The 18,147-nt window shown below is 47.0% G+C and overlaps 1 protein-coding gene across 2 annotated transcripts; it reads left to right on the top strand.

Moving 5' to 3' along the window:
- Nucleotides 1-16: 16 nt before the first annotated feature.
- Nucleotides 17-13,680, top strand: LOC107383401 (dnaJ homolog subfamily C member 5B). 2 transcript variants are annotated; one of them, XM_054744119.2, is made up of 5 exons: nucleotides 17-1,092; nucleotides 5,983-6,103; nucleotides 6,595-6,808; nucleotides 6,883-7,057; nucleotides 13,096-13,680. In XM_054744119.2, the coding sequence occupies exons 2-5, from the start codon at nucleotides 5,997-5,999 to the stop codon at nucleotides 13,191-13,193; spliced, it is 594 nt and encodes a 197-aa protein (XP_054600094.1). In that variant the 5' UTR covers nucleotides 17-1,092; nucleotides 5,983-5,996; the 3' UTR covers nucleotides 13,194-13,680. The 2 variants fall into 2 exon arrangements, with proteins under 2 accessions (XP_054600094.1, XP_070397596.1); XM_070541495.1 differs by lacking the exon at nucleotides 17-1,092 and adding an exon at nucleotides 1,535-1,661.
- Nucleotides 13,681-18,147: the final 4,467 nt, after the last annotated feature.

Genomic DNA, 18,147 nt, shown 5'->3' with positions numbered 1-18,147 from the left:
ACGACCAACAGGTTTGGGGATGATCATCAGACTGGCTGATTTAGGATCAGAAGCTTATCTCACTGCAGTGAATCATTCATCCGTTCACACACGATGTAGCCACAACTGCCCTGGGGCACACGGATGGAGGCGAGGCTGTTCGCTCCGACCACCTCCAGCAGGAAAGTAGTGTGAAGTGTCTTGCCGAAGGGCAAAATGACTAACTGGGCTGGTATGGAACCTGCAACCCACTGATTACAGGGCAAACCCCTGAGCCACTTTTGCCCCATAACCACAGACCAGGATGTAGTTTGTCCCACAGGCAGGTGGGTTCTAACTCCTAGAACATGTGGAACACCGGTGAGTGTTTTAGGCTGATCTCAGAACTGTCTCACAGTCAGTCAGCTGTAGACTCCACCAATCAACTGTGTTGCTTTCCTGGAATGATGCAGCAAGTCTGTGCTGTTCTGCTGGAATGACGGATCAGGGTTAGGGTTGGAGGACCTGATGGGGACAGCCCAGATCGGAACTCAGGTTTTAGATTCATCCTCAATTTGAATGAATAAAAAAGAACAAAAGTCTCTCCTGACTCACCTGGTTGCTAGGGCAACCTCTCTCTCCCAATGATACCTGAGCAGGTGTGGTGGATCGCAGTTACCTGAGCTGCTGATGAATGTTTGATGAAGTCTGTCAGAGATCCTCCTGCAGGACAAACACCTGAACAGGTAGACTGTCCGAGGCGCTGCAGAGCTTCAGCTGGCAGGTAACTGCTCTTCAAACTTCTCTTCTTTTTCCAGGAGTGCAGGTACTTATCCACCTGTCACCTGTGACCCAGGAGTCCAAGAACCATCATTTTTGTTGAATGTCACACACCTACTCAGGTGTTTGTATTTTCTTTTGTGGGGCAGAACATCACTGCTGAGTGGTTCTGGTTTTGCAGAAGGTCTGTTTTAGTTCCTGTGAAGCTTTTGTTGTTGGGTTTTATGAGGCACACCTGGATCAGATCTTTAGGTGTTGGTTGGTCATTTTATTTTTTTGTTTCTGCAGTCAAATGTCCCCTTAGTGATTTGTTCCAAGAACAAAACACCTGAGAACACCAGGAACCACCAGCAGGTAAAGAGGGGCCGTATCTTCTTGTTTATCAAATCAATACAAATTTTATAAAATTCAACAGTAAATTATGTCTTGAAATAAATGATGAAGTAACATCTGCTCTTTGAAGGTGACTAGATTTCTATCGACTCATTTACTGTTTGAGTGTCCTGCACACTGCAATGACTCCTGATGGTCAGAGGCCTCACTGAGCATGCTCAACAGTAGGGGTGGGCGATATAGCCTAAAATCTATATTGCAATATAATTAGAAAAATGTGCGGTAACGGTATATATTGCGATATATGACTTTCTTTTGTATGTATGTCAAAAACGACTGTTTCTAAACATACTCACATACCAGATGCAGCAGCAGAATAAACACACTTCAAACAGTATAAAATGCCATTTTAAGAAAATTTATTAATTTTCTTGCTTTACTTGCTCGCAGACTTTCTCGTACAGTTTTGGCATCTCTGTTTGGCTGAAGTGTTTGCGGCGCGGTACCTCGTAACGTGGATCGAGTGTCTTAATCATGTCCCGAAAGCCGCTTTTCTCCACTGTAAGAAACGACACCGTGTCCTTACACAGGTACGTGGTAATGGCATTTGTAATATCAATCCACCGTTGATTATTTCTCTCATACTGAGTGCCTTTAGCAAATGCTTGTAAAATATCCGTCTGCTGGTGTGTAAGACCACCTTTTTTCTTACCGCTCGACTGACTGGGCATTTGTTGAGGACGCAGTTTTTGGCTTTGTTCGTATTCCACAACATGCTTCGTTTTGAGGTGGTAAAACAAATGAGACGTATGCCCTCTATTCGCTAATACTTTCTTCCAGCATACTTTGCAGATTATATAGTTCTGCTCCACATCCGACTCCTTAAAGCCAAACCAAGTCCAAATGACCGATGTTGCACCGGTCTTTACAAGAACCTCCTCCTCCTCCACTACAGGCTCCATGCTTTCAGCCTCAACAGACGCAGCTTGATGACGTCATCAACATGTGCTAGAGCGATAGGCCGATATAGTCAAAATCTCTACCGTTGGCCAAATTAATATCATTTCTACCGTATACTGTTTATACCGCCCACCCCTGCTCAACAGCATCATTCTGTAACATGGCTGTGGTGAATAAATGAATCAAGCTTCATATCAGAAACAAAATAAGGACAATGATTCTCTCTTTTTCCCCACATTATTCTGTCAAAAGCAGTGAAATAGCCTGCCCCACCACTAGGTGGTGTATCTCAATAATAAGGCACCAAAATAGTTTTAAAAATCTCAAATTTGGAAAAGTACATCTATACATACATACATACATATATATATATATATATATATATATATATATATATCAACCTTGAACCGTCACCTTATCGTGGTGGAGGAGTTTGAGTGCCCTAATGATCCTAGGAGCTATGTTGTCTGTTCCTGGTAGGGTCTCCCATGACAAATTGGTCTTAGGTGAAGGGTGAGACAAAGAACGGTTCGAAGGATCTTTCATGGCGGTTAAAACGAAGAGTCGGAGTACCCGGCCCGGAGGGTTACCGGGGTCCCACCCTGGAGCCAGGCCTGGGGTTGGGGCCCGTGAGCGAGCGCCTGGTGGCCGGGCTTTCGCCCATGGGGCCCGGCCGGGCCCAGCCCGAACCGGATACATGGGCTCGTCCAACTGTGGACCCACCACCCGCAGGAGGAACATGAAGGGTCCGGTGCAATGCGAATCGGGTGGCAGACCAAGGCGGGAGCCTTGGCGGTCCAATCCCCGGACAAGAAAACTAGTTTTTGGGACATGGAACGTCACCTCGCTGGCGGGGAAGGAGCCGGAGCTTGTGGCAGAGGTTGAGCGGTACCGGCTAGATATAGTCGGACTCACCTCGACACATTGCATTGGCTCTGGAACCCGAGACCTGGAGAGGGGTTGGACACTCTACTTTGCTGGAGTTGCTCCGGGTGAGAGGGGGAGGGCTGGGGTTGGCTTTTTGTTAGCCCCGAGACTCTCTGCCTGTGTGTTGGGGTTTACCCCGGGGGACAAGAGGGTAGCTTCCTTGCGCCTTCGGGTCGGGGAATGGGTCCTGACTGTTGTTTGTGCTTATGGGCCAAATATCAGTTCAGAGTACTCACCCTTTTGGGAGTCCCTGGGACGAGTGCTAGATAGTGCTCCATCAGGGGACTCCATTGTCCTGCTGGGGGACTTCAATGCTCACGAGGGCAATGACAGCTTGACCTGGAGGGGTGTGATTGGGAGGAACGGCGCACCTAATCTGAACTCGAGCGGTGTTTTGTTATTGGACTTCTGTGCAAGCCGCAGTTTGGCCATAACGAACACCATGTTCGAACATAAGGATGCCCTCCGGTACACTTGGTACCAGGGCAGCCTAGGTCACAGGTCGATGATAGATTTTGTAGTCGTATCATCTGACTTGCGGCCGTATGTTTTGGACACCCGAGTGAAGAGAGGGGCGGAGCTGTCAACTGATCACCACCTGGTGGTGAGTTGGATCAGATGGCAAGGGAACATGCCGCGTAGACCTGGCAGACCCAAACGCATAGTGAGGGTCTGCTGGGAACGCCTGGCAGAAGAACCTGTCAAGACGGTCTTCAACTCCCACCTCCGGCAGAGCTTTGACCACGTCCCGAGAGCAGTGGGGGACATTGAGTCCGAGTGGGCCTTGTTCCACTCTGCGATTGTCGAGGCGGCTGTTGCTAGCTGTGGTCGTAAGGTGGCCGGTGCCAGTCGTGGTGGCAACCCCCGTACCCGCTGGTGGACACCAGAGGTTCGGGGAGCCGTCAGGCTGAAGAAGGAGGCCTACAGGGCGTGGCTGGTCTGTGGGTCTCTGGAGGCAGCAGACAGGTACCGGATAGCCAAGCGGGGTGCAGCAGTGGCAGTTGCCGAGGCAAAATCTCGGGCGTGGGAGGAGTTTGGTGAGGCCATGGAGAAAGACCATCGATCAGCTCCAAAGAGGTTCTGGCAAACTGTCCGGCGCCTCAGGAGAGGAAGGCAGCAACTCGCTCACACTGTTTACAGTGGGGATGGGGAGCTGCTGACGTCAACTGAGGCTATAGTCGGACGGTGGAAGGAATACTTTGAGGAGCTCCTCAATCCCACCAATGCGCATTCCGAGGAGGAACCAGAGCTGGGAGGCCTGGGGATGGACTGTCCGATCTCGGGGGCAGAAGTTGCTGAGGTAGTCAAACAACTACACAGCGGCAGAGCCCCGGGGGCGGATGAGGTTCGTCCTGGGTATCTCAAGGCTATGGATGTTGTAGGGCTGTCATGGTTGACACGTCTCTACAACATTGCGTGGTCATCGGGGGCAGTTCCTAGGGAGTGGCAGACCGGGGTGGTGGTCCCCATCTTTAAGAAGGGTGACCTGAGGGTGTGTTCCAACTATAGGGGGATCACACTCCTCAGCCTCCCTGGAAAGGTCTACGCCAAGGTACTGGAGAGGAGGGTCCGATCGATAGTTGAATCTCAGATAGAGGAGGAGCAATGTGGTTTTCGTCCTGGCCGTGGAACTGTGGACCAGCTCTATACCCTTGCAAGGGTGATGGAGGGGGCATGGGAGTTTGCCCAACCAGTCCACATGTGCTTTGTGGATTTGGAGAAGGCTTATGACCGTGTCCCCAGGGGCACCCTGTGGGGGACGCTCCAGGAGTATGGGGTGGGTGGCTTTCTGTTAAGGGCCATTCAGTCCCTTTACCAGAGGAGCGTGAGTTTGGTCCGCATAGCCGGTAGTAAGTCGGACCTGTTCCCAGTGAGGGTTGGACTCCGCCAGGGCTGCCCTTTGTCACCGGTTCTGTTCATCACTTTTATGGACAGAATTTCTAGACGCAGCCGTGGTGTGGAGTGTGTCGAGTTTGGTGGCAGGAGAATCTCGTCTCTGCTTTTTGCGGATGATGTGGTCCTCCTAGCTTCATCCAGCTCTGACCTTCAGCTCTTGCTGGGTAGGTTCGCGGCCGAATGTGAAGCGGCTGGGATGAGGATCAGCACCTCCAAATCTGAGACCATGGTTCTCGACCGGAAAAGGGTGGCTTGCCACCTCCGGGTCGGGGGAGAGGTCCTACCTCAAGTGGAGGAGTTTAAGTATCTCGGGGTCTTGTTCACGAGTGAGGGTAGGAGGGATCGGGAGATCGACAGGCGGATTGGTTCGGCGTCTGCAGTGATGCGGACGCTGAGCCGATCTGTCGTGGGGAAGAGGGAGCTGAGCCAGAAAGCCAGGCTCTCGATTTACCGGTCGATCTACGTCCCAATCCTCACCTATGGTCATGAGCTTTGGGTAATGACCGAAAGAACGAGATCGCGGATACAAGCGGCCGAAATGAGTTTCCTCCGTAGGGTGGCCGGGCTCAGCCTTAGAGATAGGGTGAGGAGCTCGGACATTCGGGAGGGACTCGGAGTAGAACCGCTGCTCCTCCGGATCGAAAGGAGTCAGTTGAGGTGGTTTGGGCATCTGGTCAGGATGCCTCCTGGACGCCTCCCCGGGGAGGTGTTTCGGGCATGTCCTGCCGGCAGAAGGCCCCCGGGTCGACCCAGGACACGTTGGAGAGGTTACATCTCCAATCTGGTCCGGGAACGCCTTGGGGTCCTGCCGGAGGAGCTGGTGGACAAGGCCGGGGAGAGGACGGCCTGGAGCTCCCTAATTGGGATGCTGCCCCCGCGACCCGGACCCGGATAAGCGGAGGAAGACGAAGACGAAGATATATATATATATATATATATATATATATATATATATATATATATATATATATATATATATGTGTATATATATGTGTTTGTGTGTGTGTGTGTGATCTGAAATGTTTTTTCACCTAAATCTTTAGAGTAGAAGTGCAGATGAAATAAAAGAAACTATTTAGAGACTCAGACAGACATCATACTTACCTACATGTTTGTCTGCTGTGACAGTTGATGGTGTCAAGATGTCTGATGGGAAGCAGCGAACTCTGTCCACCTCTGGAGAGTCGTTGTATCAGGTACTTGGCCTGGAGAAAGGCTGCAGCCATGATGACATCAAAAAGTCCTACAGGTGAGCTTCAGCCCCGCCCACTCACCTACAGCAGGGGCACAGTTAGCGACACACAGTGACCCCTCTGTTGTTTGTTTAGAGCCCATTAATGTGACATCAATGTAAATTCGGTGGCTCAGGGGCTAGGAGTTCGCCCTGTAATTGGTGGGTTGCAGGTTTGAACCCAGTCTGCCCCAGGCATGTCAATTGTTGTGTGGTTGGGTAAGAACCTTTACCCTCCTTACCTGCTGGTGGTGGTCGGAGAGACCAGGGATGCCTATCAATGTGTCCCAGGGCAGCTGTGGCTACAGCAAAGTTCATCACCACCAGCGTGTGAATGGATGATTGGTTCACTGTAGGGTAAAGTGCTTCAGAGTGCTCTGACTCAGAAAAGTGCAGTACAAGTGTGGCTCATTATCATTATAACAACATATCAGGCAATCCAATCAAACAAGATCAAATTCTACTTAATCTAAATCATCCGTTTGTGGTGAACCTGTTTCTGGTGTCAGGAAGCTGGCGCTGCGGCACCACCCAGATAAGAACCCAGACAACCCAGAGGCAGCGGAGAAATTCAAGGAGCTGAACAGCGCTCACGCAGTCCTGTCCGACCTTACCAAGAGAAACATCTATGACTCATACGGTTCTCTGGGACTCTATGTGGCCCAGCAGTTTGGAGAAGACAACGTCAACACCTACTTCATGCTGTCCACCTGGTGGGCCAAGGTGGGGTTGGAGGTTACACCAGTCCATGTGTGGAGGCAGGAATGAGGTGATGTGATATCATGTTTATGCTCCAGGGTCTGTTCCTGCTCTGTGGAGTTCTGACTGGATGCTACTGTGGCTGCTGCCTCTGCTGCTGCTGTAACTGCTGCTGCGGGAAACTCAAACCAGCTGCCACAGGTGAGGGGGCGGAGCCAGAATATGTATCCCCCGACGACCTTGAGGAAGAGATACGCAACAACCCCGACAATGGTGAGAAAGTTGCTTCTGTGTGTAATCTGATTACAAATTGCCACAAATCAGTAAAAGCAGCTGGACTGACTGCTGGTCTGTACTGACAGGGCTGCTGGGGGGGGAGGGGGGGGGGGAATTGTCTGCTACCTTTAGAGCCACGTTTGATTCAGGGCTCTGGACTGTTCTGCTGTGGTACAGTCTCATTTCAAAGACTTAATGGGAGGAGGAGCTTGTTCCTTATACCAGCTTAGTGGCCTAGTGGTACCCTGGGACTGGGAGATCAGAGTTCAAATCCTGGTTGGGTCAAACCAAAGACTAAAAATGGAACCCAACGCCTCCCTGCTTGACACTCAGCTTTACGCCCTGAACACACCAGACGCGGAAGCGAGACAAAGCGCCGTGGAATGACGAGCGATTCTAATCGGCACCCTTGTTAACCTATGCTCTCAGTCACATCAGCTGCGAAGCGCCACGAAGGCTAGCGCCGTGCAGCGATCGTTTCAGCGTGAGCTCGTTTTTTTCATGAGCCGCGTCAATTCTGGCAGGAAGTCAAACCAAAGCAGAAGAGGCAGGCCGATGATTTTAACTAAATCAAAGAAAAATTTCCAGATAAAACACTCCAATTGATAAATGTGATTATGTTTTTGTATCTAAACAGACTAGAGAGATGAAAATGAACACACACTCCTGCAGAGAAACACAGCGTTTCCATCGTTTGAAATGCAGTGTTTGCAGCAAAAGATGGATTTAATAAAGGTGAATACAAACACATATGTTTCATTCAAAAGTTAATATACAACAGCTACCATCAACAATAGTTATCTACTTACCCATTTAGAACGGAACTGGGCTACAAAACAGCAGCAGGATCAGCGCAGTTTGTGATACCAACAAGCAGGGCGAACCGGTTACACACACACACACACACACACACACACACACACACACACACACACACACACACACACACACACACACACACACACACACACACACACACACACACACACACACAAACCTAAAAAACAGCATAAGTAAACACTAAGCTGAGTTCAGATGGGTTAGGTAATGAATGAAACACCATCAGGTGAGCCATCTGCCTCGGCAGTAGTTGATCGACGGCAGCAGCCAAGGCACCAACCCAGGGCGCCAAGGGAGGGAGGGCAGAAACCCCCACCACCGCCTAAGCACACCCCAGGAGCGCTCAGGCTGCCACAGTCGACCACCACCCCCGAGGCAGAGGGCCCCACAGGAAACACTGGTATGATTAAAATAAGTTGAATGAAAATACATAAATAATATTAACATAAATAATTATAGCTAATATAGATAGAAAAATAACTAATAAAATCTGATTAAAGAGATAGTAAAACACTAAAACATAAACGTCTAATACCACTAAAAGGAAAATAATAAATAAATAAGTTCATTAATAAAACAGGAAATGCAGCTAAAAACAGATATCAGTTAAAAGCTAAGCTACAAAGGTGAGTCTTGAGCCTGCTCTTAAAAACATGAACATTCTCTACGACCCTGAGGTCCTCTGGCAGCCTGTTCCAGAGATGTGGGCCATAATACTGGAAGGACGCCTCGTCATGGGTGTGTGTCCCTACTTTTGGAATCACAAGGAGACGGCTGCCAGAGCAGTGCAGAGGCCGCGAGGGTTTGTAAGGTCAAAGCAGTTCCGAAAGATAAGAAGGCCCAAGACCATTACGACAAATAAAAACCAATAAAAGAAGCTTAAAATTGATCCTGAAACATAGAGGGAGCCAATGCAGCGATTCTAAAATTGGTGTAACGTGCTCACGCGTCCTGGTCTTCATCAGGACACGCGCTGCTGAGTTTTGTTAAAGTTGTAAACCTGAAATGTTCTTTTTTGGGAAGACCAGAAAGCAGGGCATTAGTCTACTCTACTAAAAGCAAGCATCAGCGTCTCTGTATTGTCCCGAGAGAGGATGGGGCAGACTTTGGCGATGTTCTTTAGATGATAAAACCTATTTTAGGAATGTTTTTTTGTGTGGGATAAAAATCAGCTCAGAGTCAAAAACGCCCTCAGGCACGGAGCTAGAGGTGTTGTTTCTCTTATCTGGAAACCCGTGGACTCGATGTCCAGACAGGCTGGAGTTGGTACAGCCTTCACTAACTGTAGTTTATCAGCATGACCACAATCCAACACTAGTAAACACACACACTGACTGGATAACATGACCTCTCTTCCCTAAAACTAGCCACTCTCCACACTGAGCTGAGGCAGCCTAGCTTTTAACTCCCTTTGGTTACGTCAGAGGTTCAGCTTTAGAAACAAGAGAAAGGACACTTTTTACTAGAAAACTCTGCTGTTATGTGTTTTATAACCAAATATCCACAATAAGCTTTTCTAATACTGTTTTTGGACAGAATTTTATATGAATTAGAAAAAAAAATTAACCTGCAATTTGCTGTTTAAGAAATATCTTCAAACTGCGATGGTTGGTGCCAAAACATGAACTGAAATGGTTCTCCATGCCTTTATCTCCTCCCGTCCAGATTACTGTAACACACTCTTCACATGTTTTAACAAGAAAGCCCTTGACCACCGTCAGTTGGTCAAGAGCTCTGTAGAGAGGCTCCTAACTGGAGCAAACAGAAGAGCACACATCACTCCTATTCTGATGTCTCTGCACTGGTTACCCTAACTTTAGAGTTAATTTTAGAATCCTGACTAGAACTTTCAGGGCTCCACATGGTCAAGCTCCTCCCTATATTACTGAACTATTAAACCTTATGCTCCAACCTGAGCCCTCAGGTCCACCCACCAGAACCTTCCAACGACCAGATATAAAAGTGGAGGTGATCGCTCCTTCCAGACTGTTGCACCCCGACTTTGGAATGATCTTCCTTAATTCTTCCTTAATTGACACTCTGGACCAGGGGCGGCGTTAGGCCCGGCTACTTGGGCTGAAGCCCCGGATCTTTCATGATAAGCCCCGGATCTAAATCGCAGAAGTAACATGCAGTACCAAAGTCCAACAGAGAGGGCGCAGCTTGCAGTAGTTTGTATACAGCCTGCCTGAGCCTCCACCACTGAAGAAGAAGCCCTTCAGCAGCCAGCTTCTTCTACAGTCTCTGCCTGAAACGCATGAGTGAAGATGGACATAAGAACATTTTTTAGACAAAAAGTACCACGACAGAACCCCAGCTTTGATGAGACTGGTGCTGACTCAGGTTTGTGAGTCTTATTTGAAAATATTTGTTGTGCTGCTGGTTTGCCTAAAGTTAGCTTATCAGGTAACGTTGTTGGAGAAAGAAAGGGAATATTTACTATCATCTCACACTAAACACTAACAGGAACAATACTCTGCCCTGAAAATGCTTAATATGTAGCTTCAGATTAAAAATTATGTGGTACAAGACATATATGATGTTGACTAGTGCGTGTCACGTGTGTGTGTGCGTGCGTGCGCGCGTGCGTGCGTGCGTGTGTGCGTGTGTGTGTTCGCGCGCGCGTGTGCGTGTGTTAAGCCCCGGATGTTCTTCAGTTCTTCATCCGCCCCTGGTCTGGACACCTTTAAAAACAGCTAAAGACCCTTTTATTGAAAACTGCTTTTACCTAAATCTTTTATTTTCTTATTTTTAACTCAACTTTATAATCATCTTTTATTAGTTTAGTAATATTTATGATCATTTAATAATTGCATCTTTGTTTTTCTGATTTTAATTAATTTTTGTGCCGTTAAGATCATTAGGATTTTATGACCTTATGATTAGTTTTGTTTTGATTTTGATCTATGTGAAGCACTTAGTGATTCATTTTCTTTGATGAGGGCTGTATAAATACATTTTACTTACTTATTAGGTGCTATGGTAGGAGCTGGGTCTTCAGAATCAGTATCGCCTTTATTGTCATTGTTTTTCAACGAGATTTGAGCGGCTCCTCCTTGCTCTAGATAAGAAGGGAAACCCTGTAATGCACAACATAAAACATATGTACCATTTAAAAGAACACACAGCATCACTATGTAGAAAAGTAGTAACAGTAAACACAATCGTCTGAGGGGGGTTAGGGTTAGTCCTAATGAGCGTGACTGAAAGTAGAAACCATATTTGGTGATTTAAGCATTTACCAATTTACTAATGAGTAAAATAATGATCAATATAGATAAACATATATTCAGCCATAGTGCATACAGAATGCAATGGGCAGTGCAAAATCAGCAGTGATGAAAATATAGGCGGTAGAGCAGGTTGTCCAGTAATCAGAAGGTTGCAGGTTCAACTCCGGCTCCTTGTGTCCTTGGGCAAGACACTTAACCCACCTTGCCTGCTGGTGGTGGTCGGAGGGACCGGTGAAGCCGGTGTTCAGCAGCCTCTGTCAGTGTTCCCCAAGGCAGCTGCGGCTACATTGTAGCTCATCACCACCAGCACGTGAATGACTGATTGTGTTGTGAAGCGCCTTGGGGGGCTGTAGAACCCTAAGAAGGTGCTATACAAATACAATATGTGAGTGGTTTCTTTATTTCTGGGGTTCAGCATGTAAGTAGAGAATGGAAGAAGACTTGTTGCACGGTAGTTTTTTATCATGCCATTTACTGTTATTTGATGTGTTTATTGCCACTGGGAAGAAGCTGTCACTTAGTCAACTTGTCCGAGCTCTGCGTGACCTGTAGCACTGTCTGGAGGCTATCAGCTCCAACAGGTGGTTTCTGGGATGAGAGCAGTCCGCTGTGATGCATTGGGCTCTGCGGAGGTAGTGAGAGCCAGCGATATCTCTGCAATGGACATCCCACAATCTTCTAGGTCATGTTGATAACTCCTACTTTGTTGTCTGCTGCTGACCTCCCTGCGTACCATGCCATAATGCAGTATGACAGGATGTTTTCTACGGTTACTTTGTAGAAAGTTTCCAGCAACCTCCTATCCAGGTGTCCCTGAGAAGCCTCGGGAAGTGGAGTCGCTGTTGGGCTTTCTTCACAACCACGGCGGTGTTGGCTGTTCAGAGACAGAGATCTCCACGCCCAGGAACCAGATAGAGGGAATTCTCTCCATGCAGTCCTTGTTTATGTAAAGAGGAGGAGGGGCTGCTCTGTCTTTCCTGAAGTCCAAGATGGTTTCATTGGTTTTTCAGGTGTTCAATCAAATATTGTTGGCTGAAGACCATTTTGACAGTGTTTTGACCGCATCCCTGTAGTCTGACTCGTCCTCCTCTGAGATTTGTCCCACCATGGTGGTGTCGTGTGCAAGGGCTAGTGAAGCTAGACAGAGATTCCCATGTTCTGTTTGCCGGATTTCCCCCAGGTGCAGACGTTCTTAAATAAGCTGAGTAATCTAGTCATGATGTCAGCCTTTGCAAGAGGTTTCAAGCAGATGTGAGTCTTTCCATTCGGGACTTTGTGGGCTAACATCAATGACTTAAAATATATGTGGGTGGCTAAGGGTAGGTAAGGCTAAAGGGTAACGTGCTCTTCAAGGCTGATTGAAGACCAGATGTGCTGCTGCATTCCTGACAATCTGCAGAGGTTTCACACTACAAGATTAGTTAGGAGGGCTGTACAGTTGTCGAGACAGGAGATGAATATCAGCCATCTTTCTTCTGTTAAACATTGGAAAGTGGCACAACCCTAACCCTAACCTTTAAAGGTCAGCTGGTCCTCAATCATAACACCCACGATTCTAGCTAGGATGGATGGAGCAAGAGCCAGGGATTCTGTTTGGATGTAAGTAATGTGCATGCGTGGGTTCTCTCCGGGTTCTTGGGCCACCTCCTACAGTCCAAAGTCATGACTGTCAGGTTGACTGGCCCCTCTAAATTTTCCTTAGGTGTGAGTGTGTGTGCAAGGTTGTTTGTCCTGTGTGTCTCTGTTGCCCTGTGATGGACTGGCAACCTGTCCAGGGTGTACCCCGCCTGTTTGCCCGAAGACTGCTGGAGATAGGCACCAGCCCCTCGCTAACCTGCGTGGATAAGCGGGTACAGATGATGGATGGCTGGATGTAAATAATGTGCTGTGTGGTGGATTTGGCTGGGGAGACTTCAGTTTGGAGAGGTTTTGATGATGCTTTTGTCTCACGTTGGCTTACAGACATAGAGACTCCAGTTGTCCACCAACCAACCAATGCCAGCGAGAAGACACAGCTGATTGGAGATGGACATCGTCGCTATGGAGACAGCTTCACCTAAGGGCCTGAGAAGACGAGGACTGCAGTCTCACCCACTGCGATGATGCGTTCAACTCATAAAACAAGTTCATAAAATCATTCTCATCATGGACACTTACTGAAGCAGTGTTCACAGATGTAATCTGATTACATTCAGAGGGATCTCAGAAACACCTGATGTAATCTGATTACTTCAGATGTAGTCTGTGTATGGGTTTTCTAGAACCATTCAGCAGGTGAATTTCACATTAAGTGTCTTTGTAGTAGTTTTATTTAAATTAAACACATTCTTTGATTGGCCATTGGACTGTTGCTGTGGAGGCGGAGCTTAAGCCAGCAGAAAGATCACACCTGATGTAATGGTGTAAATATTGTGGGTTGACATTTGTTCTTTCTGTTTATTAACTCCTGTTTTTATCAGACGTTTTCTTGTTAATAAACAACTGAAGTGTGAATTCCAGTGTTTCTACTAATCTATATCAGCAAAAGTAAATGTCAAAGTACCCTAACCTGGATGACTGAGAACCATCACTAACAAAAAGTTTGTGTCAAGTTGTTAAGGGGCCTGCCACTCGACTTCACCTGACGAAATGGTCTATTTATTTTTATTCTTCTTTTTCCGTATAGGTTAATGTGGCTCTAGCAGAAGAATGCACCCCATAGAAGTTCTATGTTTGGCCCAGTGCTTTTTAACCTCTATGCTCCCTCTTGGCAGTGTCATCAGGAGGCATGGAGTCACCTTTCACAGTTATGCTGATGATACACAGTTGTACATCTCCGTGTCTCCTGATGACACACAGACAATGGATGCACTTTTTAACTGTATTTTAGACATCAAATCCAGGATGGCAGAAAACTTTCTCCTGCTCAACATGGACAAAAGATTCTCACTCAACTTTGACAACACCACACTTCTCCCCACCGCCAAAGCTAAGAGCTTGGGTGTCATCTTAGACAACATCTTATCCTTCATTCCTCATATTAACAACACAATAAAAACTGCTTATTTTCATCTTCGCAATATCAATCGGCTCCACCCCTCCCTCAGTCAGCACTCCACTGCTGTTTTGGTCCACACCCTGGTCACCAGTCGCATCGATTACTGTAATGTCCTCTTCTCCGGTCTCCCTCTAAAATCAGTCAACAGGCCACAGTTAGTCCAAAATTCAGCTGCCCGGATAATCACCAAGACCTCCACTTTTGATCACATCACCCCTGTCCAGCAACAACTTCACTGGCTCCCTGTCAAATACAGAATTGACTACAAGATACTTCTTCATGCCTTTAAAGCCATCCATAATCTCACTCCCCCATATCTTTCTAATCTGCTCCACATTGTCACTCCCACTCGCTCTCTCCGATCATCATCTTCACCTTCCCTGTCTGTTCCTCGCACTCGTCTCTGAACTATGGGAGCCAGAGCTTTCAGCCACTCAGCTCCAAAACTCTGGAACACTCTACCGCCTAACCTCCGCAATATAAACTCTTTCTCCACCTTCAAGTCTCAACTCAATACTCACATGTTCCGCCTGGCTTACTCACTGTAACTGTCCTCCTGCCATCTACTCTTTGTAGTCTATTATCCATTGTACTGCTCTGACTCTACCCTTGGGAATTACTCTTAGCGCTTATTTCTTGTTGTTTGTATTGCTTGCTGTTCCTTATATTTTGTCTTGTACAGTGACCTTGAGAGCTTTGAAAGGCGCTTGAAATAAAATGTATTACATCTTCGTCTCCCCTCCCTCTGCCACACCTGGTGTGGACTGCGGTGCCTTGGTCTGCCTGAGTGTTCGTGGCTCCCGGGTCAGGGGGTTTAAGATTTTTGGCGTCTGCCTGATCAATCCCGGTGGCTGCCTGGTGGGACCTGGGTCCCTGGGCTCTGCTGGGTCCCCGGCGGGGGTGGTCGCCCCTGGGTCCCGGGTTGCTGGGTCCCTGGCTCGGCCGGCTAGGGGGTGGGAGGCTGCGGGCGGGCCTGTGGGCTTGCCACTGATATCTCCCGGGACTCTGCTGTCTGCTGGTTGTGGCCCCCCGGGGCGATCCTCTGCGCCTCTCGAGGGGGCAGGGACTTTTCTGTTTGCAGTCTCCTTGGGGTCCCTGTGCTCTGGGGCAGCTCCTTGATTTCTGGGACTTGGAGCTCCCTCCATCTCCTACACATCTTTGGGGGGCAAATCTGTGGTCCCTCACACTCTCTATTGGACGCTCCTATAGAAAAACCTTACATATACAAGCGAGTGTAATCACACAGGTGCTGACATGGTGCTCTCATAAGTATGGACTTGGGCACGTTCAACACATGTTTTAAGGCTGTGGTTGGCACTAAATGCACTGTGGTTTATTATCGTGTGATTGTTCAGTTAAACAATGTTGATTTTGTATTTATTCATCAAGCTGACGTAGTGATAGCTTGCTTCTGTTGTATTGTTGTGTGTCCCTTTTCTGCAGGTCTAGAAGCAGACCCCCCCCCCCCCCCCTTCTCTTTCTTTCTCTTTCACCTCTGTCTCCGTGTCTGGTCGTAATTACAAAGCATTCAAAAACCAATAACAATAAAGTTTTAAGTATCAGGCGTGACATTAAAAGCAGAAGCTTTGATGCTCCACCTGAGAGTAAATCTGTAAGGCTTGTCACCAGCATTCAGACATCAATTCTGTTTGCTTCACAGCCGGACAGGACACGAAAAAATAAATAAAGAAAATTGTTTAAATCGTTTTCATTCTTTTTATTAAAAGTATGCTTTTAAATAGATAAAATCATTAAAATCGCAGTTTTATCTTGGACAAAAATTAACACAAACTTAGAAAAAGTGTTCATCAGCACGTTCAGAAACACATCCTAGAAGTGCACTTTTATTTTGAAAGGCACTCTCGAATGAGGACACAGTAATTTCTCTTGTAGTTGCCAGGGTTTGTCCTGCGTTCAAATTTGCGTCGCGGCCGCCTCCAGCTGATTTTGTGCCAGCCTGATTTCACTCTGCCTCCAGCTATATGGATGTTATTTTTACTGCAGTTGCAGCGTTGCGCCACTACAGGGGTGCTGTATCAGTAGCGGTGCACCGAAAAGCACAAAAACCGCTGCAGAAAAAGAAGATCAATAATTGCTTTTCTCGCTAGTTGGTACATATCTATGGTTGGTGCAAATGACGTCCTGATTTTCCCCAGGCTCTTCCATATCAGAGCAGAGCTGTACAGTACGACGAAAAAAACTGTCTGTGCGTGTCTGTCTATTTTTAAACGTAGCACTGGTGCAACATCTTTGAATTACCCTTTTCCCCAGACTTTATTGAACAAAAGTAAGTTACGTGTAAGAAAAATGCTTTTTACTGGCGCACAATGTGGTAATCTGGATGTAGTGGAGAAAAATAAAGGAACCAGCAAAGGCAGAACCGGTCCAAAGTTTGGGATCAAAAGTGCAGCTACATGCAGATTGGCTAATGCTAAAGCTAACGGGTAACAGTCTCACGATCAAGTGGCGCACAGAAAAATATATGATGATCGTAAAATTGTGAAAGACTAAACTCTACAAGCGCATGAAAAGTCCCCACCATCCTGTTTATTCTGCATCCTATAGCACTATGGATCAGAACCGTTGCAGATACAAATCACATTACTACTACAAGTCTGCTCCACACACAGGTGCAGGAAGTAAGGCAAGCCATTGTACTATATAATTCACAAACGCTTCTATCTTTGAACATCATTTAAACTAGATTATTGCCAACCCGTACATAATAGACATGCCACCATGACATTGGTAGCTGCAGAAATGAAATGTTATTACCATTTATGTGTTATTAAACAGCAAGTCACCCCCTACCAGAGTCTTACTCCACTCCCACTTCCTGTTTGAAAAATGCAACAAATGCTGTTGCCTAGCAGACCAAGAGGCTGGAGCTGCTAACAAATACACACACACACACACACACACACACAGGCTCACAACGACACTGTGACATCATATGGTACCAGCTAACGTTCTAGGGTATACCTCTTAGCCAGTAGCGATGGCAGATTTAAATTCAAATGCAGTGCAGAGTTTTTACCTGACAATGGCACAACACTGACAGTTTTAGGCACAAAATTCAAATTTTAACAAAAATGAACTAAAGTGCTAAACTATTGACTCCACGGCTGTGTCTCAATTCAGGGTCTGCATCCTACGTCGGCCAGATTCGTTGGCCGGTTACGTCACAGCGCCGCGACTAGGCCTGTCCCAATTCGAAGACTCCTTCAAATGCGGTCGACCAATGCGGCCTTCTTTTCGCCTGAATGAAGGTTGGGTCCGGTGTATCCTTCAATGGGTAGCATTTCCCAAGATGCCTTGCGGGCCGGCCGGCAGAAAAACGGCGGACAGTGAAGCGGGAGCTGTCGGAGAGGATTGCGCATATAAATGTCAGTATAAACTTGAAAGCTGTTAGGTTAAGGACTTTTTGTGATACATGAACGTTATTTTAGTTAGAAATGTTACAGTAAAAGTGCTTGTATTGCGGTCTCGGCTCGTATGTTCGGCTGCTCGGTGTCGTACTTCTCCCGCTACGTTTCCCCCTGATTTTAATAGAAGTTTGCATTTTAGGTACAAGAGAAAACCAGGGAATTTATTAAGCTTAGGGCGGAGATGGACCACATGATCACTGGAGCAAAGTATTCGGCAGCTGTGGCATGGAGGTACAATAAAATCTCATATTTTAAAAACTCGTTTGAGTTAATTTTTTTCTGCAAAAACATGAAAGGAATAACCCGTTGTCCTCTTTTCTCTTCCTGTTTTTTCTTACATGTTTGTTAAGACTATTCCGGAGAAAATGGGCATCCAGGGGAAGGTGACAGCGATGACCAGCTTCTGGAGCTGATCAGGGAGGACATGAGGCTGCAGAGGGAGGCAGAGCTGCAGAGGGCACAGGAGAGAAGGGAGAACTTTGACAGCTTTTTATTTTGCTAGAAAAAATGGTTAATAAAGATTAAACATGTACATATAAAAGAAACATC

This window comes from Nothobranchius furzeri, chromosome 11 (assembly GCF_043380555.1).
Source record: "Nothobranchius furzeri strain GRZ-AD chromosome 11, NfurGRZ-RIMD1, whole genome shotgun sequence".
In the NCBI taxonomy this organism is placed as follows: Eukaryota; Metazoa; Chordata; class Actinopteri; order Cyprinodontiformes; family Nothobranchiidae; genus Nothobranchius; species Nothobranchius furzeri.
Note: the sequence above shows the minus strand (reverse complement) of the source record. Positions and strands in the feature narration are given on the sequence as shown.